The following is a 27,763-nucleotide window of genomic DNA, read 5'->3' as shown; positions in this document are numbered from 1 at the left end:
ACTCAACTGTACTGTGCATAAGGCAGAGAAAACAAAGCTGTGTATTTTTCTGGATATTATGCAAAATAAAATGTAGCCAGAGCAAGAAATTAAGGACAACAGGCACACTGCTTTTGTTAACAGGGCCAGCAGAAGTTGGCAGAAAATGAAAATTCCTCAAAGCTGCTTTAAGAAAGGAAAAAAAAACACTTAGAAAACTGATGTGTTTATTGGAAGTGAAAATGAGGTACAGGCTGATGTGTGTGTCTGTGTGTGTGTGGAGGAGAAGTCTGCCCCATAATGTAGGTTAATTAGTGAATGTTCTTTCAGATGGAGAAAAAATAACAGAAAATGCATAGGCTCTGTCACATAAGGTAACATGAACTGGCTACCGGCAAGTTCTGAGACGGGCGAAAACCCCCTGCACATACACTTTGTTTTTCTAACATACGTCTTCTCAATGGGATGGATTATAGTGTGGCTTGTGTTCTGCGGGGCCGTTGCCAGTACCCAATGTTTGTTTTGCACTTGTACAAGATCCTTCAACTGTCTGTTCTTCAGCAAATCCCTCTTTGTTGACAACTGTACTTAATGTTCTCTGAAAATCCGAAGAAGCTCTTGACATAGTTATTCCAACATTATTATGTCTTAAGGGGTTGGAGGATCTTGTCGTGACTGGCTTTGGGGTCACCTCTGCAGACATTAACTCTCCATTTTCTGTTGAGAGCAAGTTGTTGTAACAAGATAAACAGCAGACTCACATTCACAGTAAAGACCATGAATCTGTTTTAGTCCGACGTTGCAGCATCAGAGTCGAGGGATTATGCAACAGTTTGGCAAATTTACCTACAAATCAGAGAGGCACATAATCAGGGTGACACACAAAGCTTAGTTATCCAGAGGAGTACAGATGGGATCTCCAGACCTGTCATAAAAGGAGGCTTTAAAGGAGGCAATAAAAACATCTATTCAGTGATGAACAGCACTGGGCACACTTGACAACATCAGACACATAAGAGACAGTTACACACTTTGTAGAGTGTTTTAACCCCAGTTCAGTCTACTTCAAATGTTACGAAAAGAAGACGCATGAAACTCTTTGTGGGATTGTTTCCTACAGAAAGGCAACAAATTGAAATGGATATACACTCATCAGCTTAATATACATATTAGCACATTGTTGAACTACATCATGATCAAGCACAGGGCTGACATATCTGAGGGAGGCTGCAGTCAGAGTGTGCCTCATTGAAACTCAAAGAAAGCTACTAGCAGCCTCTTGCAACACAGCCCAATAAAATGATTTTCACATAAATCCTGCCTCTGATACGCATACAGCCAATCTTAAGCCGTTTTCACATCTGCACTCTGGATAATATCTAGATATTTACGGTAGGACTTCTTTGGAGATTCTCCCGACCTAGCTGTTCACATATGCTCCTCACAGTGGGGGACTTTCCCTGTCGGGGGGGGGGGGGGTCGTGGGGATTTCCTGAGGTAAGACGTGACGTAAATAAACAACGCGGAAGTAGCGGCCGAAGCAACAGAGTCCGCTACACGACGCTATAATGAGAATATTTGCCTTTATATCAATGCTATGTGTAATCCAATGGAATGACAACATCCACAAAAAATACTTGGGGTCTGGCCGGAGAAACTCCGGGTAAAGTCTGCATGAAAAATGCATCTGTTTGCGTTCACACATAGCCTAAAGAACCTCCAGGTAGCCAAATCTCCGGAGTTTTTCAGGAGATTTCCGTATGTGTGAAAAGGGTTTTTGAAACATGGACGTAGTCTCACTTGGTTTGGATTAACATCCCTTACAGGGTTTTTAAAGTCTTTGTCGCTCTTTGTTCAAGTGTTGCCCAGCAGTAAGTGCTGACTGACATTTGGTTTTGTTGGTGGTACGGTTAGGGTCAGAGGGTTAGAGTTCAGGTTCAGGTTCAGGTTCAGGTTCAGGTTCAGGTTCAGGTTCAGGTTCAGGTTCAGGTTCAGGTTCAGGTTCAGGGTAGAGATGCACCGATACCACTTTTTTGCAAACCAACTACAAGTACAAGTACTTACATTTGGGCACTCACCGATACAGAGCACCGTTACGATTACTTAATGCCCTGATCCGCGTCTGTTTCTTTGGTCAAAAGTCTCTGAAGCGCGGTCACAGCAGGAATTACATTTGATGCTAAACCATCAGACGAGCTCACTTTTCGGGTTAACTCCTCAAACGGAGCCAAAACAGACAAAGTTTTTTCCAGAAGTGTCCACTGGTGCGCTCATATTCGGAGCCAAATATTCCCGGAGCCCGCTTCTGCTCGGTGAGAGACTGCAGCATGTAGTACGTGCTATTCCAGCGCGTCTGCACGTCTTGTTGGAGTCTTCTTACGGGCTGGTTGAGCTGCAGCTGAATGTCTTCCAGGCGGGAGTAGACTAATGCCAAATGCTTAAAATGTCCAACAATTTTACGTCCGACTGACACCGCGTCAGCTACACTGCAAAGTTTGCAGTCTGCTCTTCTTTTGTCGTCATCGTTTACGCTGAAATATCCCCACACCGCTGACATCTCGCTTCTCTCCGCCTACCCGCTCAACTGAAAAGAGGCGCACGCCCGCCATTAAGTGATATCAGTGCCGCTGTATCCGCATAGTTTTACGAGTATGAGTACTTAAAGGCGGCATCGAACCGATGCCGAATACTGGTATCGGTATCGGGGTCATCCCTAGTTCAGGGTTGTTTTCATGAAACTATGATTCAAGTCGTGGGTGTTAGCTGCTCAAAAGAAGTCCATTGTTGGCAGCAGCTGCTGTGTCATCAGTGATATCACAATACTGTACTCCCACAGATGTAGAAAGGTGAACTGTAGCACCTTTGTTCTGTTTTAAGGTGTGAGTTCTCATCTCCCCCTCCCACCCCACCCCTCCAACTTCTTCAGAAAGTAACCACAAGACATAAAGCAGGTCTCTCATTGACATACGAGGGATAGAGGCCAGGCTGTGTGCGTGTGGGTCCCGTATGTGGTTACGTGATAAACGCGGCCGTCCACGGCGGTACAGTCATCTGCCACACACACAGTACAGAGGCTATCGTCTTTTTCTCAGAGCAGACGGGTCATAAAAGCAGGAGAGGGGATGATTCAACCAGCAGTCTTACTCCCCGTCTCCCCTTCTGTTTTTCTGGACCAGGCGGAGGCGATGGCATGAGACTTGTTGGTGGAGCCAAGTGCCTGGCGGTCCACCAGGTTGTAAAAATTCAATAAGTGGAGTAACGGGACTCGCAGGAATCTTTTACTCTCTCTTATGTGGTTGGAGGTTTTCACAGCTGGGGTGCCCGGCTGCAGGGTCCGCTCAGACGTCCAGAAGTTTAAGTTCCTTCCTCTTTGTCTTGTTTTTCTCTCACGAGTAAGCTACCATTAGCCGCCCTTGAAGTGGTCATCATTGTGCAGGTTGATCACACTGAAACTGATAACACGTTTGAACAGGTACAGGTGTAGATAACGACGACGAGGAGAGAGTGCGGGGTGAAAAAGGAGCAACAAGAGGAAGAAAAATGAAAAAGTGTGGTCGAGGAAATTAACAGATATGAGGAGAAAAGAAGGGAAATTAGAGGTTTTGTTTTCAAGGTTAGAGACCTCAGAGTAGCAGGATTAGTTTGAGGTCAGATTATGTTTTAAGGGGTAGAACGTTCTGTCAGCCACATGGTGGTCTCACTTAATCTCCTCAAACGTTTAGACTTTTAATTTGTTTTATTCATTCTGTGGTTTGAACCAGAAACTTAAACCGTCTCTGTTTGCCTCAACTTTTCCAACTCTGAGTCTCTGAACAAACAACTCCTCCTATGCAGTATCGCCCCCCGCACCCCCGCCCAGATCCTTTAACCTTCCTCCCCTTGTTCCCTCGTCTACTGTCCTATTCTCCTCATCTTCTTTCCTTGTTTGTCTATTCCTCTCGTAGCATTGACTCATCTTCTCTCCTTTATCCTTGTCTCTTCTCCTACATCCTGAACTCCCCTGCTTTCTGCTTCTCTCCTGTGTCCTTGTTTCCTTGTCTGTCATACACTACGTTCCTTGTTGTCTCCTCTCCTCTCCTTCCTTTCTTGTGTTATCTTCTCTTGTCCTAGAACCTTGTCTAGTCTTTGCTCCTCTCCTTAACTTGATCCGTCTCCTTTTTTTCTCTCCTTCTGTCCTCGCCTATGTTTTCTTTTTCTGACTCTACTCTTGTTTCATCTATCTTTGCCTTCACTCCACCTTATGTCCTTTCCTAGCCTTCTCTTCTCTCCAATCCACTATCCCCACTGGCCCGTTTTCCTCCCTTCCTCTCATCTATTATGTTTCTTTTTTTCCACTCCCTTGTCCTTGAATCGCCCCCTAAACTTAATCATTGTCTTAACTTAATCAAACATGTCTTGTTTTTTTTCTCTTGTCTCTCCTTTCTTGGTGCTCAACTCATCTCCTATCCCCTTCTTTTCCTCATTTGGCCTTAAATCTCCTCTCCTCTCCTCTCCTCTCCTACTGCCTGCTCCTCCTCTCCTTATCCTTGACACTCATTTCCTTCTCCTATCTCCTATATTCTTTGCTCTTCCTCTTGTCTCTCCTCTCCTCTGTCCTTTAATCCTCCCTTCACCTCAAACCTTTACCCTCTCCTCATCTCCTCTCCTCTCCTCTCCTCTCCTCTCCTACTGCCTACTCCTCCTCTCCTTATCCTTAACTCATTTCCTTCTCCTATCTCCTATATTCTTCCCTCTTCCTCTTGTCTCTCCTCTCCTCTGTCCTTTAATCCTCCCTTCACCTCAAACCTTTACCCTCTCCTCATCTCCTCTCCTCTCCTCTCCTCTCCTACTGCCTACTCCTCCTCTCCTTATCCTTGACTCATTTCCTTCTCCTATCTCCTATATCCTTGCCTCTTCCTCTTGTCTCTCCTCTCCTCTGTCCTTTAATCCTCCCTTCACCTCAAACCTTCACGCCTCTCTCACCTACCCTTGTCTTTTCTTCCTCTCCTGCTCCATTCTCCTCCATCTATGTCTCCTTTCCTCTTATCTTGTTTCTTCTATCTTTGTTTGCATTGTCTGCATCCAAACTAAACTCCTCTGGCTTTTAATAATATTTAGTTTTTATCATACTGTAGCTGTGAGGTAAACATATTTTACGTATTTGAAGCAATGGAAATATTTTTCCCTCCTGTCTCACGTGCAGCAACAGATATTTCCAGCCTGAGTGGGTTTCAGATGACTTAGGGATCTATCATTCAGTTGTCAAAGATGAATAACACCTCTCCAGCCCTTTAGCAGTTTCATCTCCCCACCAACATTCAATCAAAACAGTGAAATGGTTTTTACATGTTGCTATTTACCTAGTAAGTTGCGGATGATAGCTGTCCTTACTGAACGTTCAGAAGGGGGAGAAACAGGGTGACGAAGAAGATGGCTAGAAGATTAATGACTTCTCTGACTGGTATGCTTTTGATGAGAAAGTACTGACAGTGCAAAGCCGCAGAATGCACCGAGGACAATGGTGGTGGCAGTGACTTGCCTGCAGCCTGAGTTTAGATAGTAGAGTATCTGATCACAGATTTCTGCCCACTATCATCATACGTGTCTTGCACAATATTTCCTCCACTTGCTCTGTTCTGTCTTCATTTGTTTGCCTGTTTTTGTGGCTCTCTTTCTGCGTATTTCTTCGATCAAATGTGGTCACCCTTGAAACCAAAAGTTAGTATGAAAGAAAACTTTCAGGGAGGTTTTCTGTCTGGCCTCCCTCATTTTATTTTCATCATCCTTTATTTTGCTCTTTGTTCCTTTCGACTTTTCATTCTCTCATCTGAAGGCCATTTGTCTGGTGTGCTGAAAATTCAGTCCTCCTTGTTTTGTTTTTTTTTAGTCTGGAAACTGAAGTAAATCGAGTGAATTTTTAATGGCTCTGCTCTTGTTGGCTCTGTTTTTTTTTTTTTGCCTTTAAAAAGTTTCACTGGCAGCTTGATCTGTGATGAAAGCACATTTGTCATTATGTGAACTGTAAACATAATCATGGGGAGGCCTGCCAAAGCAGCAGATTGTTTCAACTGATCAACTCTTTTAAAGAGATACAATGAAATAAAAACGTGCACAGAACTTATTGGTAATCAAACATGTTTGTTGGAAATTCTGGGAAAGGGTTAGATTAATGTGCAACGACACGGGAAGGCTGGAATGAATGGGCTAGCAGGGCGAACACGTTCTTTCCTCATGCAATGAAGATGACAAAAATCATCTTGAAATGACACAGAACCGATTGATTTAAATGCTGGTGGAACTATAGACTGTATAAAACATGGACGTCGTCTCAGTGACATCACCTGTTGATTTCTGAAGCGCAGTTTTGAAGCCCAGCATTGGTGGTCGCCACATTGGAAATGCTATCTCAACTGAACTTTTGCTCAATTAGTAACAGGCAAAGAGCTGGAGCTGAGGCGGGCCTTAAGCTTCCTGCCTAATGTCTGCATTGCGCCCACTTGCTGTCAGATCAGCCACACCCCTAATAATGCATCCTTCATGTAATTAAAATGAATGAGTTATAAAAAAAAAAATCAACCCTCGTATGGTGTGTGCAGATCAAGAAATGAGCTTCTCCGACCAAAATGTTTTTTTTGTTTTTTATTTATGCTGTCAACATGGCCATTTTAATATGGGTGTTATTTGGACTTCCAAGGCTTTTGGAGTTGGCCTCAAGTGGACAGTTGAGGAACTGCAGTTTTTCAAACTTTCAAACTGGCTTCTTTGTTTAAACGCTGGACGTTGCAGCATGTGTGGAACCTAAAGTAGCCTTTTTGCAATATGACAACACAACATTTATACAGCATTTATTTCATAAATCTTTTGGGATTTACAAATGTATGTTTGGCCAGCTGCACAGAGGCTAGAAAGTGAGTTGAGTTTCGGTCTCTGGCTCTCTTGTTTTCATTGTTACACAACCATTTGTGGCACTTTTCATGTTAACAATTGAGTGTAATACTTGAATACCTTCCAGAGGAGACTGTCTGAAATCATGCCCAGGAACTCTCCTCTCTATTATAGTTGGCTTTTCCAGTGAGACGGTATGGAAAAACGATAAACACTTCTTGCTGGATGTCATGTCTTACTTAATAGCTCTGTCAGAGCAAATACCCGAAAATCCAAAACAATTGGTATCAGAAGCATTATTTGCATGTACGTTATCACCTTTGAAGTGAAGTCATTGTGGAGTCTAGCCTCTGTCTCGAATATGTTACAAAGTCAAGTACAGCTACAAAAAGTAGAAGTATTTTAGCTTTAAGCGGTGCATTATGGTGCAATGGTACCAGACAGCTGGGTGTGGTCACAGGTACTGCAGAACTCACCTGATTGCTAAGCTGCTTCAAAAGACTTTCACCTTCCAATGACGAGTTCATCACATCAACTTCCTTTTGTAATAAACTTTATTGCAAAGTTGTTAAGGTTGAACATTGGTATTGGCTGATGCATGCCCTGTTGACGGACAGTAATCTGAAAAAGCAATCTGTTTTACTGTTAGACACAGATCTGTTGAAAAGACGTTTTTATGATTCTCTGTATTTCTGAACATTTGGCAGAATTTACAATAAAGTTATTTATCTTAATACTTGGAACCGAGAGACGTCTATGAAACAAATGCCATACCATTCTGATACAAAAACATTGAGATCTCAAACTATTCTATATTTTCTTTTAGGGAAACGTAAGGTGGATTGTGCAAAAAGAGATCTTGTGAGATCTCCCGCAGGGGGTCAAGTTCATTGCATTAAATAGGGAAAAAGAAAATAATGATGCCAGCAGGGTCGGGCTCTTTTGAAAAATCCAGACACACTCAGAGTTGAGAAAGATGTCATTGATCTGTTGGCTTTAGTTTTTGATACTTTTGTTCAACACTAATACATTGAATTCTCCACAGCTTCTTGATTTCTCTAAGATTACACCATCGCCATTGTCTTTACAAACCCTGTCATGTCTGTCAGATCAACAGAATATGTTTGATTACAATCTATATGAACTCTGTTTGTCTCTAGCCTGCCACCATGCTCCTGCTCTGCTGTTTTTCTTTAGAGGAGGCATTTGGCCGGCTCTCCTCTGCGTACGTGCCGCACAGAGCGAATACGAGCCTCCAATCCTCTGCCTCCTGTTGTCACAGCAGTCGCTGTGCCCACTAACTTAATCCCCTCAGCTGCGGATGAGCAGGCCTACAAGTAAGAGGACAGCACCTGAGTCTGCAGTTATCAGTTTTCCCAAAGTGTACAGCCCATATCTCACCCCCCCCCCCCTCCTTCAGGGGGAGATTACAGGTCTGGATGTTTGTGTCTTACCCTTTGACACATTTCTGCGTGTAGATATGCATAAACGTCTTTCCAGGATATCTCCTCTTCTTCCCCCGGCTGAAAGTTTTCATCAATTCAAAGTATTAATCATGACTGTGCTGTTCCTCCTTGTTGAGCCTTTCCAAAAGTCAGAGCCAGTTCGGTACCAACGCCCCTCTAAGGTTGCCTGCTTCCTTCCTTCCTTCCTCCCTTTCGGGAACAATAGTCATGGATCCCAACAAGACACTGCTCGTGGAAGAAAAGTTCACAACTTTCTCATCAAGCTGTTGTGGTTGAAAACCTCCCAGGCGGAGCAGTGGCACCATGACGGTTGCCACCAGTTCTGTGGACCGAGCAGCGTGAGAAAAGAGGAAACTACGAACAACTTGATCCAGAGAAAGTCGGCCAAGAGGAGGCTGGATGGCTGCTTGTGACGGAGTGACCTCGGGTTGTACCAAGCCAGAGTTTTTATCTTACATATGATACGAATTTGATACCAAGGCAACAAAAATAGAAGTCCTGGGACTTCTTGTAAACTCGAGTGGTTAGCAGACTTTTGCTTGAGTGTTAATTCATCATCAATATCATTATTAATGACCAAAGGGCATATGTCTCAGTATATGCCTTTGAATAATGATTATGCATCCTTTGGCCTTGTAGAAAGCCTTCTCTCAGCAGATATATATGAGTCTCTTTTATGTGCTTATCAAAACATTGGATCAAGTTTAGGATGGCTTACGAAGAGTAAATAAGTTTGTGTTTTGTATTTTGTGCAAGAAGAGCCGTTAAAAGTTCATTAACATGTGAAAAGTAGCATGACTTCAACGTTATTGGAATGGTTAGTGTCCGGGGCGGCTGTCGAGTTGGTAGAGTCGGTCGTCTCTCAACTGGAAGGTCGGGCGTTCGATCCCCAGCTCCTGAAGCAACATGTCCGATGTGTCCTTGGGCAAGACACTTAACCCTGTGTTGCTCCCTCTGCTTCTGTGGCGGTGTATGAATGGGATTAGTTACTGCTTTGCATAGCAGCGTCTACCATCAGTGTGTGAATGTGTGGGTGTGACCTGCGGTGTAAAAAACGCTGTGAGTAGTCAGAAGACTAGAAAAGCGCTTTACAAGCTCAAGTCCATTTACCATTTATATTATTTATAACATGTAACAGGGAGTCACCTGGGAGCTCACCTGTTTTTCTGAGTTTTGCAGCTTTCACATCAACGTTTTTACTTTTCTGATGTATCCAAAGAAATTCCAACTGGTCAAAATGTGTTGGCGTTGGGAGTTACAGGTTAATTTGTGCAGCACCTCCCATCAGTGTTTTATTGAGACTGTAAATAAATGAAGTTTATCAAAAGGTGATGAGAAGCTCCAGGTGGCCAGTGAGTGATGACGTGACAGTGAAGAGCAACAAGTGCAGGTTTCAACAGAAATCTCAGACGATTGATTGATAAAACTATGCGGGTACAACGTCAGGCCGTTGTTTTGTGTTTTTACTTTGTGGTGGTTGCATAGTGCTCGGATGTGTCTGCTAGACATACCTCATGTGATCACTTTCACATCATTGCGGTCGTCAGTCACCTGCAGAACTTTGAACTTTGGTTGCTGTGGTGGGGAAGTTGCCGTAAGGGATGCAGCTTGTATCCAAGCAGATGTCATGTTGTCTTTCATGACTTAACCCCCCCCCCCCCCCCCCTCACTTACTTTGTCAGTGCTATGGCACTTACAAGTGTTTTTTTGATTTTTGCACATTGTTTTGTTTGTTAACTTTCTCAGTGCCAAGGATGATACTATGTAGGGGCTAAGTTGAACAAAAAAGTTGGTGTATAATTGTTTTAAGATTTATTTTTGGGCTGTTCATGCCTTTATTGGAGAGGCAGAATAGTGGACAGAGCCTGAAACCAGAGAGAGAGAGTGTGGGAAAGGAGCCACAGGTTGGATCTGACCTTGGGCCGTCTGCCCGAGGTCCACAGCCCCCCACACATGAACCAACCACCAGGCCACCGGCGCCTCTTATCGACCATAATTTAGGTTATTTTAACGTTATACAACATTAGTTGGCGCACACAACATTTAGGGATTGTATTTCTTATACAATAGAAGGATTAAACATTAGTACAGCTTTCTTTATAAGGATGTACTTCACGATCTACCTTCTCATGTATGCTCACTACTGATTCCAAAAACTGTCAGTAACCTTCGCTCTCAAGGTCTTATCATCTAGTTTGTTCTTTGAACTCATGAACTTCTTTGAAGAAAGAGCTTTTAATGTTTTTTTAGCTTACCTTGGTCTGAGCTACAGAGCCATCTTTAATTAGCTTTGATGATATGAAAACCAGGATAAAGGATAATTCGATCAAAGTGTGCACATGGCTTACTGCTCCCCGCTGCTCATTTATTATCTGATGTAAAATGTGTTTGTTGTCTGTGCTCTGTGTGAAAGTTTTATGCTGCTGTCTTGCAACATAAAAGTTATTTTTGGCTCCTTTAAAAATTATGTAGAAATGACAGATTGGCAGCATCAAGGTACTAGATTTAATATTCATATTTATACCTCCTGCACAATGAAAATGACTGATGGTCAAGTCAGAGGTCTGAAGGATATCTTACTTGGTTCAGAGATGGAAACAAGGACACGGTCTCACATTGAATCACTACATTTTGTCCAAATCTTTAATATTTTAAAGCTGATATTGTGGTTTTTAAAACTTTGGTAATATAAGGATTTCTTCTGAGAGGAAATAAACTTGAAGACAACAGATCAGGAGCCAGGGATGAGAGAAAAGGTGACACAATCTAAAATAACAGAGTTACACTTTTAACATGGACCATCAGTGAACAGATGTTGGGATGGAGATGAGAAATACACAGAGATGCAAAAACAGAGATTGAAATCCAAAGAAAAAAATAATAACCCAGAAATATTATTTGAATACCAACAACTTTTATGTGATGACTCCAGATGACAACCCTGTGAAAATCCTAATCAAGGAGAGGTCCATGAATTTCAGTGTCAAATTTCTTTGCCCATTAGGTTTGACAGGAATCTGGCAGGACAACTCACTGGGCGTTACATCTGTTTCCCCGAGCAGCATCTTAAAAAAACACGGCCTCGCACACCACCATCACCATTCTCACAATTAGAGGAGCAGCTGAGAAGAGCTATGTCAGTGAGGCATGCTGTGCTCAAGGCTACGTCTCTCTTTTCTGCCCTCTCGTATCTCTCCTCCCTCCATTACTCAGCAGCAAGAAGCAGAAAAAAAAAAAAAGAAAAGGGCGTGACTAAGAGCTCATCACACCGAAACTCTTTCCTCCTCTTCCAAAAGAAGTGCAGCTGTCCAGGCATGAAAGTGCAGCAGGTTAGGGAGACACAAGAGTACACATGAAAAGGACAGTATTTAACAACAAGGTGGAGGCTAAGACTGTTATCCACATGAACAATTAATCAGCCTCCTGCTATAAAGAAACTATGAAGAAATATTGTTCTGGTTCCAGGAATTTAAAGAGATTTTCTTTGTCTCCTTTAGTTTAAAAATGCATAGCAACAAAGCTTTGCAAAAGGACAGATCATTATGGCGCATAATGTACAGTAAGAGAAGTTTGCATGTTGCATTACAAGCTTTTTGTCTATTGGACGTTTCAGTAAAAATGAAGAGATGTCAAGTATATACAAAATATGTATTATTTTAGTTGAACAGCTTTGAGTTTTGGTCGAGAAATTGGAAAGTTGGAGAAATGTACAGATCCTGTGGTATATGTTCACAACTCTCTATACATAAACTGTCCTCAGAGGAAAATGTGTTCCCTGTAACACTGTTTGAAGAGGAAATTAGTTATGGTGGTGGGCCTGCAACAGTGAGACCGTAACTCTCCTTATAGCTTTTTAGCTTCAATCAGTGTCCAGTGAGCCATTTTTTTATTTGAATAAAGTTTGTGAATTTAGTTCAGAAAATATAGCTTTTATTTTATTTATCTATTTATTTGTTAGGGACAGAGCATATTAATGAACAGCTGTAAAAATGCCAGATTATAGCAGAAGTGCTAGTTTCCATCTGTTGTCCCTAGGCAGGTAATTGTTTCATTTCTCCAACTTTTAAATGTCACCTCCAAATCTACATAGTGCACCTTTAAAGTGAGATTATGACTCAGAGGTCTACTTGCATTTTCCTTGTGGTTGACATTGTCCCTTATGGGCCTCAAACCGGAGGCACTCCATCGAGTGATGAAAAATGCATCGCTAAAAAACAGAATTTCTGTATGAGGCTGGCTGCAAAAGCGAAGGAATCCCTATTTTTCAGCTGTTTACTAAAACATTTTCAGTAAACAAAAATGTTTACTGTTACAAACAAATATAAATGGCGCATTTCTTTATTCAGAACTGTTCTCAGGAACCAATTTAATCCATCATCAAACCTCACAGACTGAAATCAGTTTTTTTTTCAGTGTGATGCATCACCTAGCAACAGAGCATAACAACAAGAAGAAATGTAATAACTTAATTGAGACACTTGACTTTTTCTACCAGGTGTGTCCTTCAAGTGTCTGGCCGGCCAAACACACACACACACACACTCACACTCACACTCACACACACACACACACACACACACTCACACACACACACACACTCACAATGATTCCATTTGGTCCACCCCCACCTTGTCTGTCATCCCAGCTTCTCCACCTGGGGTTGTTTTTTTCGTCAAAGTGCACATGCTCATTCATTCACATACGTCCATTAATGAAGTGGAAACCCCACTCAGCCTAAAGGCTTTGTGGTTGCCTAGCTGCCCACCTACTCACCTGTACCCACCCATCCTCACCTGCTCAGATGCTTAAGTCCAAAATAGACCTGGAAAGCAATCGCATTAACATTGGGTGCTGAACATGCAGCCTGGAGTGGCTGTTGGTACTTGTTGAATCGTCCCCACGGGCGGCTCAGTCTGTCACCGTGCCCACTCACTTAGGACACTCTTGCTAAAGCGAGTTGCGTGGTAAAGTCGCTCATCTCAGGGGCGGAGATCCTGCCCAAGCTTGATCGGATGTGTCTCCCATCCACTTTGCCACTTACAAGGAGTTGAATTAGCCTCGGGCCCGGTTGCTTTTAACGACTGAGACAAAGAAAGTAAAAGAAACTTATATAACAGCAGCAGTAAACAGGTAGACTGAGAAAACTTAAGGCCCGAGGTATTCTTGAAACAAAGTAGTTTGTACAGCATGTCGCCCCACCTTGTCTGAGGGCGAAATTATTGATATCTTTTCTGAATGGCCACCATTAAAGGCAGGTTTAAACCCTGCTGCCATAGAGAGGGGTGAGGCACATTGGGATGGTCTCTCCAAAGACTCTGTAAAACTTACAAGCTATGCTAGCGGTATGTGTCCATAGGAGGCATAGTCTGCTTTTCCCCTTCAAAAAGCTGTTGACATTAAATTTATTGATTAACAAGTTCCTCTTTCACTCATGCACTCCTGAAAATGTCTAGATTTCAGGACAGGCCTGTGTCCACCTTTGCCTGTTCACATGTGCAGCTTACAGCAGCCTGTCAGACTGGAAGGGGGGGTGGGGGTTCAGGAGTAAGGACATGATGTATAAGAACGATGCGGAAATGGCGGGCAAAGCAGCATCGTCTGACACTATAATTACAGTTTCTTATATTAATGCTACTTGTATAGGAACGTTTTTGTGTGTTTTCTTTTGTCACAAAGAAACACTTTTTTGTGGTTACCGAGCAACAGTGGCGAAACCCCAGTGAAACATAAACAGTGAATAAGTCATATTACACTGTCATCTGTCAGAAGGGTCTCTGGTCTCTTCTCAAAGGTGTAACCAGTACTAGGTGCATGCGGTCGTGTAGCAGGTAAAACAATCTGTGAACTAAAGGCTAATGCCCAAAGAGCTTAAAGACAATGACAAAAAGCTCTTTCACACTGCCTCGCTTTATGCTGACATATATTTATTGAATCGGTGTGTCCAACCTTCATCACGTATGGGTTGGGTTTTTCCAACACTTTTCCACACTCACCAGGCTGGAATACCTTGCTTTATTTTTTATTTTGTTATTAACCTTGATCAACATCTTGATAAGGTAAGTTTGGAGGCTTACATGCTCAAAAACCCAAATCCCAAAGTATGGCTGAGTGTTATGATAATGCTTTATGAGGATTCGCTTCAGGGTCTTCAGCGGTAGGCGTGGTTAGTAGGAGGAGAAGCAGGGTCAGTACTGACACTGAGACTGTTGTTTTTAGTCTTTCAGAGATCTGATTATAATCCAGACTATTGGGGTGAATTGAACCTGATGTGGATGTTAGGGGTGAAAAAAGTTCACTTTTATCTTTCCAGGATTTTTTCTCTCAAAGTCCAGAACCTCGCGGTGGTGCTGGAGGAAGACAGGGTTTCATTAGAGTCTGGAACATTCAAGACAACTTCAGATCAATCCCATAGATCACATGAAGTACGGAGGTTTTCACATGTAACTGACTCTTTTAGTGTTTCACTAAGCATTTCATGTAGCTTTTATTATTCTTTTATCGAAAGTCTTTTAACATTTTCTTTTATCTGTTGGTTCAATGGGTTGTCTGTGAATTGACAAGAACAGTTTGAACCACATCGTAAAAGTCTGCTCTAAGATTATTGGAGTCCAGCTGAAAGACTTGAGGTCCCTGTGGACGGTCCAGAAAGCCAAAGGGATCATAAACCAACCTGAACATGTTGTCTAATCTGAGTTTTCTTTAATGCCCTCTGGACGGCGCTATCTTGCCCCTCCAAGGAGGACAAATAGATACTCCAACTCTTTTATCCCTTCAGCTATCAGGCTGTTGAATGCTGAACAAGTCTGTCATCGTATTAGGAAATTGTAACTGTTGTTACTGACATGTGAATGTAACTGTTTGAATGCTGTGGTGATGTGTTTGTTTCCTTTTATGTTGTCTTTGCGTTTTTCAATGACTCGGTAGGTTGTGAAACTGAATTGCCCTTCTGGGATAAATAAAGTTTTCTGAATCTGAATCTGAATGTAAATAGAGCCGACGCCGAGAGGAGCAAAGGGCGAGTAAGTGAGGCAAAGTTTGCTGCTTGATGCGAGAGGAACAGGTGTATGTTGATATCCTAAACACAAGGAGCTGGACATTCTTTAAAGATGTATTTGTTAAATCATGGCCCGAGTATATAGCTGTAGCCCACAGTTAACTCACTTGTTTCAAAGCAACAATGTCGGTCGGTCATCACCCTGTTGGTACCATTGATTTCCCCCCCCATTTCATGGAAATTCATCGGAAGACATTTCCCTTAAATCCACAAAAACACCAACTTAATTGAAGCGCTAGAGGAAATGTGACAGGGATCATCGCAGTCAGTCGGCTCCTTCATGAAAGGGCGGCAGCGCGTTGAAAGGTTTTGGTGGTGGACAGATTAAGTGCTGCTAACGGGACTTACAAAGAGAGAGCTTGAGAAAGAAGAAGCAATGCAGTGTGAAGTGAGTGTGATTGTTGGATTGGTTTTTGGATGGTAATAAAATGTGTTTGATCAAGACTTTTCAATACGGACTTTGAAAAGGTGTGAGGGGAGGGGGTTTCAGGGGATCACTTAGTTTGAGGCATTTGAGCTGACCATAGCGTGGACCCTGTTGTGTTATGAAAGCCAGGCAGCTTGGATGGTGATCTTTGTCTTGTAGGTCTCGGGGTGAATGAGTCTTATGGTTGGAGTTTATGAGGCTATAACTCAAAGGGTAATGTGAGCACTGCTTATTAGAATGCTTGTGTTTTGGTAGTCTACTTTAAAATCTATTTTCCTAATGTTTTAACCCCTATATTTTTTCTCTCCCCTCACACCAGCTCTTGGAGTACGTTGGCAAAGGAAAGAGCATCATGGACGTGGGTTTGGCTCAGGCCCGCCAGCCACTCACCACCCGCTGCCACTACTATGAACTGGAGATTGTTGATGCAGGGGAGAAGTGCTACATTGCCCTGGGCCTGGCAAGAAGGGTGAGCTTTCTAAGAAAAGAAAAGCTTCTGACAAATTTACACACACACCTACACTCAGTAGAGAGCATGTCTTATTACATTTGGCCCTTCTCCCTCGTCTTTCCAAGCTGTCATGCATTGGCCAGCTCGATGACTTCCCAAGAATTAGACTTTAGGACTCCCTCTCCCTCGCCTCTGCTCCCCCGTTTTTCAACAAGTCGTAAAGCTGACAGCATGCTAATGAGGAAAACTTTGACAACAACCTGATTTGGGAATAAGGCAGGATAATAGCATTTACCAAATGTTCCTCAGGCCCGGACTCGGAAATGTTGTGAACTTTTCCTTACAGCTGAAACTCTTGTTATGTAAAAAGGTAGGACCCCTGCATACACGTCGGTATGACTTCTAACTCCATAAAGCCCTTTTAGAGTAAACTTATGCTTTACACTTGTCATACACTATATTGGCTCTAATCACTGGGAATTGGTACTTGTGCTGCAAGGTACGTCTACTCCCTGTGCTCTGTGCAGTGGAAGACACAAACAGTTCTCAGCTCGGATTGTGTCGTCAATGCAACACAAACATGAGCAAGAAGTGAATGAAACACAATATTATCATTGAAGTTAAGCTATGTTTATATTATTTATCGAACAATCTCAGAACACTTCAGCAATCGTTGTCTGATGATGATACATGCCTCTGGGAATGGATGCCAATATCTTGGTCATGTGGTATAGCGAGTGATCAAGTGCTATCTCAAGACGCTTTACAAAAGAGCATATGGGATAATATGAAGGCAAGATTTCTCGGTTGTCCTCTCACCTTGCCGCTGAGGTGGAGGTCGGAGCACGCCATGGGACGACCCGGTCCGATGGTAGTGGCTGGGCGTCAGGGACGTCTTTCCACACAGCATTAGTGTTGCAGATAACAGCGTATTTGAAACGGAGCAGAGCAGGGGGGTGGACTGCGGCGCTCGCTGTGGAAACAGGAGACATTGACTAGAGTGGCAGTGAGCGGCGGCGCGCAGAGTATTTGGAAATTGGCAGTTAAAGTGCACACATGCTGGGGGAGAAAGCCTATATAAAGAACTTTTCATTACAGTTAAAAGCCTAAAGAGTAGTGCCACACAGCGCAGTGGAAATGAAGCTTTTATTGAAATATTAGAAACAATGATATTACAATTTAAAGTCAAAATTAAAAGTGCCCAGATGAAAAGAATAAACACACAGGGATTGTGCCTTCACAAATACTGATGAGTTACGCAACCTACCACCCAGGCTTCATTCATGTGAGCTCCAGGTATCGACAACGTTGATGCTATCTGTTCTACCACATGGTGGTGGTGGTACTATTATAAGCTTTATTTTCCTTCACATTATCCAGCATCTTAGCCTTTCTCCTCAGATCTAATTGCCTACTTTGGGGAGATGAAAAAACCTCCAAGAGGAAAATACAATTAGAGAAATTTTAACACCTCTCATTTGAGCCCTTTATTTCTTTTTCCAAAGAATGCACATGCTGTTCCCATGTCTGCAGTAGCACTACAGCTCTGCAAACCAATCTTACCATTAGAAAGTGCTTCAAGGAACAACACGGACACTTCTGCAGTTTTTTTTTGGAGTGCCTCGTTTGAGTGAGGCTTTGAAACATAAATAGGTGAAGAGAATGATTATTAAAAGAGCTGTTTTGAATCATCCTTACTAAGCACATACATGTAACAAATTAAACTTGTATAAATGTCTACTGATGTCTAAAAAAAACATTCGATTACATTTTGTCACGCATGACTCAGAAATGTTTCTTCAACATGATTTGTGAGTTTTTTTTTATACGGCGTAGGTTTTGCCTGGAAAGTGTTCTGAATGTGAAATATTAGCGAGTGCCAAAGCCAAGGCCTGAGCAGCGCTGCCAGCACGGTCTCTCCCAGGGTCAAAAAACTCTGCTCCTTTTTAACAACAATGATAAAAGATGAAACTTGTACAACATCTTTCAAGGTCTCAGAGGCAGTTTATATAACACAGAGGGATGCACAGAGAGAGAGAGCTTTAGATGAACACAGGTACGGGGGGGGGGGGGGGGGGGCTGAGCAAGAGAAATATCACTGTAGGTGTGCACCCCATGTTGTAAAGATTGTCATCCATGCCATGCAATTTAGAAATGTATCATCATTATAGATATGTAATATACTAAATCAGCTCCATAGAGAAGGCTAGTGCATTATCAAAGGTTTTAATTTTAAGAAAGCCTCTTAAAGGAAGAATTTGCGACTTTTTGATCCAGTAGATGTCGCCCTTGAGCACCAGCATGAAACCAAAACAAACTGCTGTTTGGTCACGCCTCCACTATTCTGAAGCCTCCGCTCTCCTCCAGTGGCACACCTCCAACCCCTCTCCACTCGCACTCACTCGAAGGAATTATCAATTACACCATTAAGAGCATGACAAAAATCGTTCTTTGCTCGAGTTTCAATCGCCTGTGTCCTGCATTGTTGTGTTAGCATGCTAATGTTAGCACACTTTGGTTAATTCGTTGCTTCATATTGCACATAAATTGACACAGAATAACCGTGATCTAAAGACACTTTTGTGACATCTTAATAAGCAGTGAGTCCTAGTCCTAGACTAAAACAGCTTTATATATAAACAAGGCTCTGACAATAACACATGTTGTTGAAATTGCCATCTAAAAAGGGCTACAGTCGAAAGCAAAATTCTTCTTTTCAAGTAGCTGGCAGCGTTTGTTTCAAAGCGTGAGTCATTTGCACCTGATGCATTCAAAGTGCTGTGTTTGTCAGACAAAAGAAAGGGTGGTAGGTCTAGCTAGCTTCCTCTCTTTTGGGTGGAGTTAATAGACAACCGATGAACGGACTGTCTACCTTACACCAACAAAAAGCCCTTAAACCTCTCTGTACATTGCTGTGTGAATCAAACCATGGCAAAGAGTTTACATTTCAACTCACAGATTAGTTGACGCCCCATCAGTAATATCACATTTTTTTTGGTGTGCCGGCCAACAATGATAACACACACACACGATCACAGATGTGGGATTGTCATTCCCCTTTAGGAGGAAACTCAAACAGAGCATCTAATTCCAAGAAATGTAAAAGAACTGCTCTTGTTATGTTGCAACAGAGAATATCAGTAATGGATTGTCTTTAAGCATCTAAACAAAATAATAATGTGTGTTTAAATATGTCATTTTTAATGAATTTTCTGCAAATTTAAAGACATAAAAAAAAAAAAAACCACAATATTCTCTGATGAAGCTAACAACACAGCCAAAGTACACACACATGCTCTTAGTTAAACATAACTCATACAGGCGGTGCTCCCACGGGTGAGGAAGAAGTTTGAGTGTTGATAACCCAAGTCTTATTACCTCCTCAGAGATCCACCTCCTTTCTCTTTGCGCCACTACTTTTCTCTCTGCATCTGGATTTCATTACAAAGACATTAAGCTCAAGTCCAGGAGAGGTGATAAAGCAGCAAATTGAAGGGCTTGGGTAATGACTGTTTACTCAACAGCAGTCTCAAGTTTTTGTGTCAGTCTTTTTTCATTAATGCCCCCCAGACTGCCAGATTCAGCCCCTCTCTCTCTCTCTCTCTCTCTCTCTCTCTCTCTCTCTCTCTCTCTCTCTCTCTCTCGCTCTCTCTCTCTCTCTCGCTCTCTCTCTCTGTGTGTCTGTCTGCCTCGCTCTCCTCTTTGTTGTTGTTTATGACATCTGGCTCAACTTTGTACTCTGTTTTACTCACTCTACAAATCATTCCCTTCAATGCCAAGATGCTCTTTCTTCCCAGTTTAACAACTTCAGTGGACGTCATCTCAAATAAAAGAAAGAAAGAAGTAACACAGTATGATTTAAGGAATGGCTCAGTCATAACAGTATAAAATGGATTGCCAGAAAATTTGGTGCAGACATTCATGGTCACAAGATGACAGAGCTAACTTTAGATTAAGGATGGTGCACGGTGTAATATAACCAATGACCTGCATAATCCTTACATTAGATTCTCCACTATACAGGTGAATTGCTTCGTTCTCCTTATATATGTCATGTCCCTTTCACACATACTCATTAAACTCTTCTGATAGGATGCATGTGTGAACCCAAATGTCTGATTCCATGGCTCTTGAACTTTAAGCAGACTTGTTCTTTCCATCCCAAGATTAAAACGTCTGTTTGAAGTAAGGGGAGGTGGATGTGTCAGGAACATTCACTGTGAGTGAGTGCATGGGGTGATGACGCTGCACACATCTTTTATGACTATATTAGCCAACTGCACGCCATCAATTGGCCTAAACCTGCTTCCGCCTCTGCTTCGTATTTCCAGTTGTGTGATAGCACTTCAGACACTGAGAATCTCCCGCTGCTGCGAGTTACAGGTGTGACAGGCAGTTTGGGTATTGCTGGGTTTTGTGCGGAGCAGACACTTTCAGTTCATGATGGTCCATTTTCCAACTTTTATTTCATAACACCTTGAAAAAAAATGATGTTGGGTTTAGTGGGCAAGTAATATAATCTGTATGTAATCCTTCTATGACTAAACACTTTAAAATCCAACTTTAGGAACAACCCAACATGAGTCATTCATTCACTTTCCTTCCATCTATACTGTGAGTTTGTTTTTAGTTAAATATCTCAACAACCAATGAATTAACTTAAAGGAAGAATATGCGACTTTTTGATCCAGTAGATGTCGCCCTTGAGCCCCAGCATTAAACCAAAACAAACTGCTGTTTGGCCACGCCTCCACTATTCTGAAGCCTCCGCTCTCCTCTAGCGATACACCTTGAAACCCCTCTCCACTCATGTTCGCTCAAAGGAGTTGTCAATCAGAACGCATCATAATTAAGCACCTTTAATCGCAAGCTGCAGACAAATTGTCAAAATTGTTTGAGCTGCAATTGCCTGTGTCCTGCATTGTTGTGTTAGCATGCTTACGTTAGCGCTCTTTAGTTAACTTGTAGCTTCATATTGCACATAAACTGACACAGAATGACCGTGTTCTAAAGGCAGTTACTTGACATCCAAATAAGCAGTGAGTATGTTATTCTTCTTTTCTCTAGTTCTTGACTAAAACAACTTTATACGCAAGGCCGCCCCGGCCATATAAACACGGCTCTGACTACAGTACAGCTGGCGAGACTCGTGCTTCTCACTCATTGTAGACAGTCATGACTATGAGACACATTTACGGAGGATATACTTGATTTCTGCTGTTTTTGTGTAAAATGTTGCACATTCTGCCTTTAAAGGTCCCATATTCTGCTTTTTCTGGTTTTATATGCTCTTTAGTGTGTTTTTCAAGTGTCCTGTGCATGTTTAGGAACATCTATGTGCAAAAATTCAAAGTCCGCAGAAACACAGCTTCTCCTACGTCCTCCTGTTAGCTGTAGCATTAGCTGCATGTAACGCTCGGTTCTAGCCCCACTCCATAAAAATGTGTCAGTGCGACGTCTTGTCAGTGTGAGATCACTGATCTAAGCCCATTGGCTCGTTGTGGCAAGCCCAGCAGCTCATGTTGAAATTTCCGAGACGCATGCTGAGCAACTGACCAATAACGACAGAGCGGATCGGCAGACCAATCAGAGCAGACTTGGCCCACGTGGGGTCTAACAGTGTGGGCTCAACAGAGTGTAGCTGACGGACTCAGAGCGTAGAGGGAGCAAGGAGGAGCAGTTCATGAAAACAGACACTTTTTTCAGACTTTATCTATTGTGAACGTATAAAAGTAGGAACATAGATTAAATATAGGAAACCCAAAAGGGCAGAATATGGGCTCTTTAACATATGAGACATTATTTCCCTTACAGGTTAAATTAATTGTAATAATGTTGGCAAATAGCTGTATTTATTATGCACAACATGTATTTGTCTTTCTTTTTCTTTGATAGAGGGAGCCATAGAGCTTCTGCATTTAGACTCGGCGTTAGTTTATGGTCTGCATACACTCAAATGTTCAAAATTTGTATTTCACCAAAACTACAATGTACAACAATGTCTGCAAGATAGATTTCATACTTGCTCATCTTGAGCATGCTGACACTGAAAAAGTGGAATGTTAGATTAGGTTAGCATTGGAAATCCCACAGCACCACTGTGGAAATCTTCAAAGCTTTCAGCATGTTGCAGTCTAAAACTTTTTATTTTAAGACCAAAGATCATCTAATTTTTCTGCACTGTGTTCTACCTCTGGTAAAAATCCAAATGCCAAGAACAAGAAGTGAGAGTTGGTGTTCGACACGTCATAATCAAGTAACCTGGTTTAAAAAAGGTGGAAGTACATATTTGTATCCCCTGAGCCAGTGTTGCCAGCTTCCTGTCCAAGAGGGAAGTCAGAGGAATTTGTGTTATGTGATAAGTTTGAATGCTTTGTGTGTAACGTAAGTGTGTTGTTTTTATGTGTTTCTAATCTCAGATCTGTTTTGACCCCACTGCAATTTCCAGACCTGGCATGACCTGTAGCTTCCTCCTCCATTCCTGTGGAGATAAGAGTCTCCATGAATGTACAGCATGCATACGCTTGGTAGCACGGTTGTTTTTCATCCGGTACACACAGCGGTTGCTAGGCTGTAGGACAAAGAGAGATCTAGGCTTAGTTATGTGGTGGTAGATGGGAGTGTGGTGGGGGGGGCTGAAGATGAGGGGGGAAGCAGGAGGAAGAAAAATAAAGAGATCCTATTCAGAAAATAAAATTCAACAAAACCCTCATGTCCTGGAAACAAACAAACCGCTGAAATCCTACAAAAAAAGAAATGCTGTGTTGGGTTATGGAAGTGAAGAATCAGATCGGATCGGGAGATGGGTTGAGCTTTGGAAGATAGATTGATAGCTGTGATTGTTGTGAGAAAGACATTGAGGTGGTCCGATACCATTTTGTCCTTTCCAGTATTGACACTGAAACCTGAGTAAGGGCCTAAATGTAGTACCCCTCAGATGTGTGTAAAAAAACACAAATCATATGCTGTATTACCAGAGAATAATAAATTAATAACACACTTTCTACAAGCATCATGCTAGCTGTAGTTTACCTGAAACAAGTTATTGGAGGCCAATTGATTATGGAATAGTAGTGGTGCATTCACTGCCATACTCACCGATTCCCCGTACCCCGTTTTTAGGAAGTATCAGAGGCTGATACCCAAACTGGTTTTGGAATAACCCCTTGTAAGAAGTCATCAGTGTCTTAATGAAACTGATAGCTTTCCCAGTTAACCTTTTTATGACTGTTCTGACTTCAGTTCATGTACACAAATAAAGTCATAAAACCACACGTAGTCAAACAGCATGTTCTCTCACACACAAGAAATAACCCCGCTCAGGAGACTCGATCTGCAGCGTTTCCTCTGTCCCGGTTTGCTCTTGGATCGGGGTCCTGAGAACAGCTCTCTTCCTCTTCCTCTTCCTCCTGTGATGCAGCAGTCCTACTAACCGCGTTTAAAGGTCGCTTCCGTTCGACCCGTTTATTCTAACAGGGTCATTTTAGGATAAAAACAAAAGGCGAGGTCACTGTGCCACAAGAACATGTAGAACAAGCAGCACAGCCACAGTGTACAAGGTGTTCCTTTGTGTAATGGTTTTCAGCTGTGGGAGGCAGCTTTCGTCAAGGAAAAAGCTCTAAAAACAGGCTAAATTACCTGCTCAGCACCAAACGACAGGCGGACACAGCTGGGTCCAAATGTTCTGTATTTGTTATGTGTTCACCAGCACCTTCTCATTACTGCATGAGGATGATACTGCACATTTCAAGTTACGTTTTGCCACATATTGGTACCTAGAAAAATCACATCTTAATTGAAATGAATTGTGAGTACTTAAATAAGTAAAGTCTGCACTCAAGTGTAGTCTGTGGCAGTCTGGAGAAGTCTGCTTTTGGTAGCTCTGACCTCCTGTTAAGGCGCCAGTAATCTCACAAGTATGCAAGACTGGATAAGTCTGAAAATGTGTACTTAACAACAGTTAAGAGGCTATCTCATGCAAACAAATAGAAACTAAGGAGTGATTCACTCTGACTTCTGATGAATTGTAGTTTGCTATATATAAATATGAGATATAGCCACTGTTGTTTTACCCCATTGGTTTTTGGATTTCCATTCCAAAGCCCTGAGTTGGGCAGTTTTGGCATCACCATTATTGGACAACTGGGTGGTTACACAAAGTGTTATGACTCTGTTATGACTGTCTTTGGTAGCGATCACAGGTAGCCATTCTCCATGGGAAATTGCTGAATGACTCAATTGGAAATGTGTTGAAACTCTGAGATTTTTAAATCGTTTAAGAAAATGTTGAGCCACTGATGTGTCAAATTAGAAGTAAGACCAATTTCTGGTGGACTTGAATACCAGTGGAGTTGCTCCCAGCCAGCTAATAGTAAGAATGCAGGTTAAAGGCACTTAGGCATTGACTTCCCTTTTTCAAAGTAAGGGTCTGCATCCACTACTTTTATACAATTATACTAACTTCAATTTTGCAATGTTGCACCCCTGTTTCAGTTTGAAGTGTAATTATCATTCAATAAGACTCCCATAGACTTCCCATATCCAATAATTCCTCGGGCACCAAATATTACCAACTCTTAAGCAGTAGTTTGTTTGGAGTGGAGCAGACCCAAAGCTGTAATCTTAAATCAAATTTGATCATGGTTGCTGTAGTTTAAATGCAGATAGGTCCTCAGTGACTTCTCTACAAAGTATAGAAATTAAAAATCAAAAAATTCCAAATTGGGAGATATGTTTTTGGGCCACATACTGGTAAACTAAGTGAGATATCAGTCAATCAGTCAGTCAGTCAGTTTTTTTAATCGAGGACAAAAACACAACATGACACTTTACAAATTGGGAGCTCTATGTCGTTGCAACACTGCTAAGCCAAACTCATTGTTGACACTCTTGTCCTGTCAACTTTTCCACTACTCAGTAACAATAACAAGAACAAACCTGGTGATATTAGTTTAATGTGTTTGTATCAGGTAAGCACTTGCATCCATTAGGAGTGATGAACATGCCCAAACACAGGTCTGTTGTTCTCCTAACCCCCGTCAGATCATCAGCTAATGTCAAGACGGTTTGCCGATATCGCGTGGGGAGCTGGAGGTTTGAGCCCGATGACACGAGGTTAAACAAACAGACCTGCATTAGTTCACTACACCGTCTGTGCCCAACCCCTATAGGTGAGGTTGTGTGGGCACGTAGGAACAGAAACACACCACTTTCCATCCCTTCCTTTACTTTCAAAACACACCCATACACACATCTGTTGGTAAATCACGACTTAAGTTATATTTTTAGACAAGGGCTGTGATAGCTGCCGTGGATGATGGTTATCTGCCTCCACAAGGTTCCCCGCTCGGCCCGCACCTTCTGACTTGTTTACTCTGCCACCGTGTGGAAATGCAGGCAGCTCTGATGACACCGCTGTAGCAGATGTGGATCAGATCTTGCAGGTCTTTGCTATGCCATGCTTTGGACTCCAGTGTTTATTGTTTTTGAAGCAGCTTGCATTCGCACTCAGGGCTTCTTCAGCCCAACATGAGTAGTGACCATGTTTTTAAAGTTTACAGTTCGTGAAAGTGGACCATGGCGTCCTCTTTCTAAAATGCATTCCATCATATGTTGATAGATAAGGAGTGTATGCCTGATTTAGCGGCGCCAACACCAATTTGGAAAACAAAAATCACAGCATTAAATGTTGTAATTTCCAAAACCACAATAGATTCCAATGTTTCTTTTATGGAAAGCAAAGCCAAGTCCCACCCAGCAATACAATATTATCGGTTTGACATAATCTATGGCTAGATACGGGTTCTAACTGGGTGACGAAAACATAATAAAAACACCGAGAAGAGTCGGAAGATCAAAATCTTATTTTCCACACCCACAAGCTGTTTTTTCAGCCACATGAATATCCTGTATAAAAATGTTTTGTCCCGACGTGCCACAGTGGATGATGAATCTTGGCATAAAAAAGAAAATATTTCATAATGGTGGTATTTCTGTTCTACATGGGTTGTTGTTGCACAGCGTGGTGGATCGTCCTACCAAGTGTTTAGGTGTCGGGTTCACTTTCACAGTTGCAGTTTTGCCATATTCATTTCAAAACAACGATGTTTTGTTTTCTTAACCTCACCCATCTTGGTAAGTGGTGGAGATGTTCATTGCAACTAATTTCCCTGTCGGCCAAACAGAATTTTAAAAGGCAGACTACGCTACATACACACACACACTACATATCGTGTGCAGTCTTTGTCGAGATGAGCTGTGTTATTTTTCAGACTGAGCGGGATCACAGCTTCTGCAGGTAAACAATGTGTGATCTGTTAGCCGTGTGTGGCTAATGTTAGCAGTGCCGGCACCTACAGCCTTCGGTCCTTCTTTCAAGTTAACATCCAGATGCCTGTGCTTAATGTATTTACACATTGGGTCCACTGTGACATCCGTCCACTGTGCTGGTTAGCAGAAGAGCGGTGCGGATAGCCTACATTAATAAAAATATTAACATTAACTTTAACTGACCGGTAATTCTGGTGCCAACTAGCCAGAGTGATTACATTTAGTTATTTAGTCGATATCCCTAGTTATTATATTTCGCTTTCCTCCACATGCAGTTTTTTAAAAACCCCAGTGAGGACTTTTTAACGGGATATAAAACAGGCAAAAATGAATTAACGGCCCCTCCAACCAGTATTATATCTACCCGTGTCACGACGCTCTTCCTCTTCTAGTGATTTTCATTGACGAACTTTGGTTCTCACGAGAGTAATACATGATATGCTAAGTAGGCCAATGAGAGTGAGTGCTGTCAGATAGGGCCCCATGAGGGAGGTTTACTACTGTTGCTGCAAAATTTGCTCATTTTTAAAGTACTGCTGTGGTTTGCCAGCCCATGGAGGGGCCCCTAAGTGGTTTGGGGCCCAAAGCAGTTGCCTAACTTGCCTGTTGACAAGCAGCGCCTCTGCTGTTAAAGGACGGCAGGAAGAGATTTTTTATTTTGGCAGAGAACACATCCTGGGCAAGTTCAGCAAAGCAATAATACTACTTTGTCTGAAGGGGATGCCAAAATCGACAGAATCCGAAAGTACCTCACAGGAGCTTCAATTATCTACGTCCTAACCTCATGGGGCTCATGGTTAACAAAAGCTGCTTTTCATTTCTATGGATTGTCTTTTTAAAAAGATCAAATATGTTTCAGGTACAGTTAGCCAGGTAATAAAGAATGGACTGACATTGTTCTAAAAGGGATTCTGCAGTATTGAGATTTAGGAGTGGTGTAACATTGTCAAGCTCGACTCTCAGCGTCCAAAATGGAGTGCTGCTTCAGTGATTCTCACTCCCCTGTATTTATGTGATGAATCTTGCACACCGAGTAGATGTTTTGAATTAGAGATGATGGACACAACAATTACCCAGAAGACAGCTACGAAAACAGGCGTTTAACAGTTGATCCATTTGTCAGACACAAGTCTGCCGTTTAAATTAAAGCTCTGCAAATCCACCCATTAGTCCTGTGGCCGTTCCCTAAGTTC

At 42.2% G+C, this 27,763-nt stretch overlaps 1 protein-coding gene across 1 annotated transcript in view; it reads left to right on the top strand.

The window, feature by feature from the left end:
- The window catches only part of spryd3 (SPRY domain containing 3), a 58,298-nt gene that overhangs the window by 10,185 nt on the left and 20,350 nt on the right, over positions 1–27,763 (top strand). Inside the window, exon 7 of the mRNA XM_020654904.3 lies at positions 16,110–16,259. Coding sequence (XP_020510560.2) covers positions 16,110–16,259 — 150 coding nt within the window. The remainder of the gene's footprint in view (positions 1–16,109; positions 16,260–27,763) is intronic.

The sequence above is a fragment of the Labrus bergylta genome, chromosome 12, assembly GCF_963930695.1.
Source record: "Labrus bergylta chromosome 12, fLabBer1.1, whole genome shotgun sequence".
Lineage (NCBI taxonomy): Eukaryota > Metazoa > Chordata > Actinopteri > Labriformes > Labridae > Labrus > Labrus bergylta.
Note: the sequence above shows the minus strand (reverse complement) of the source record. Positions and strands in the feature narration are given on the sequence as shown.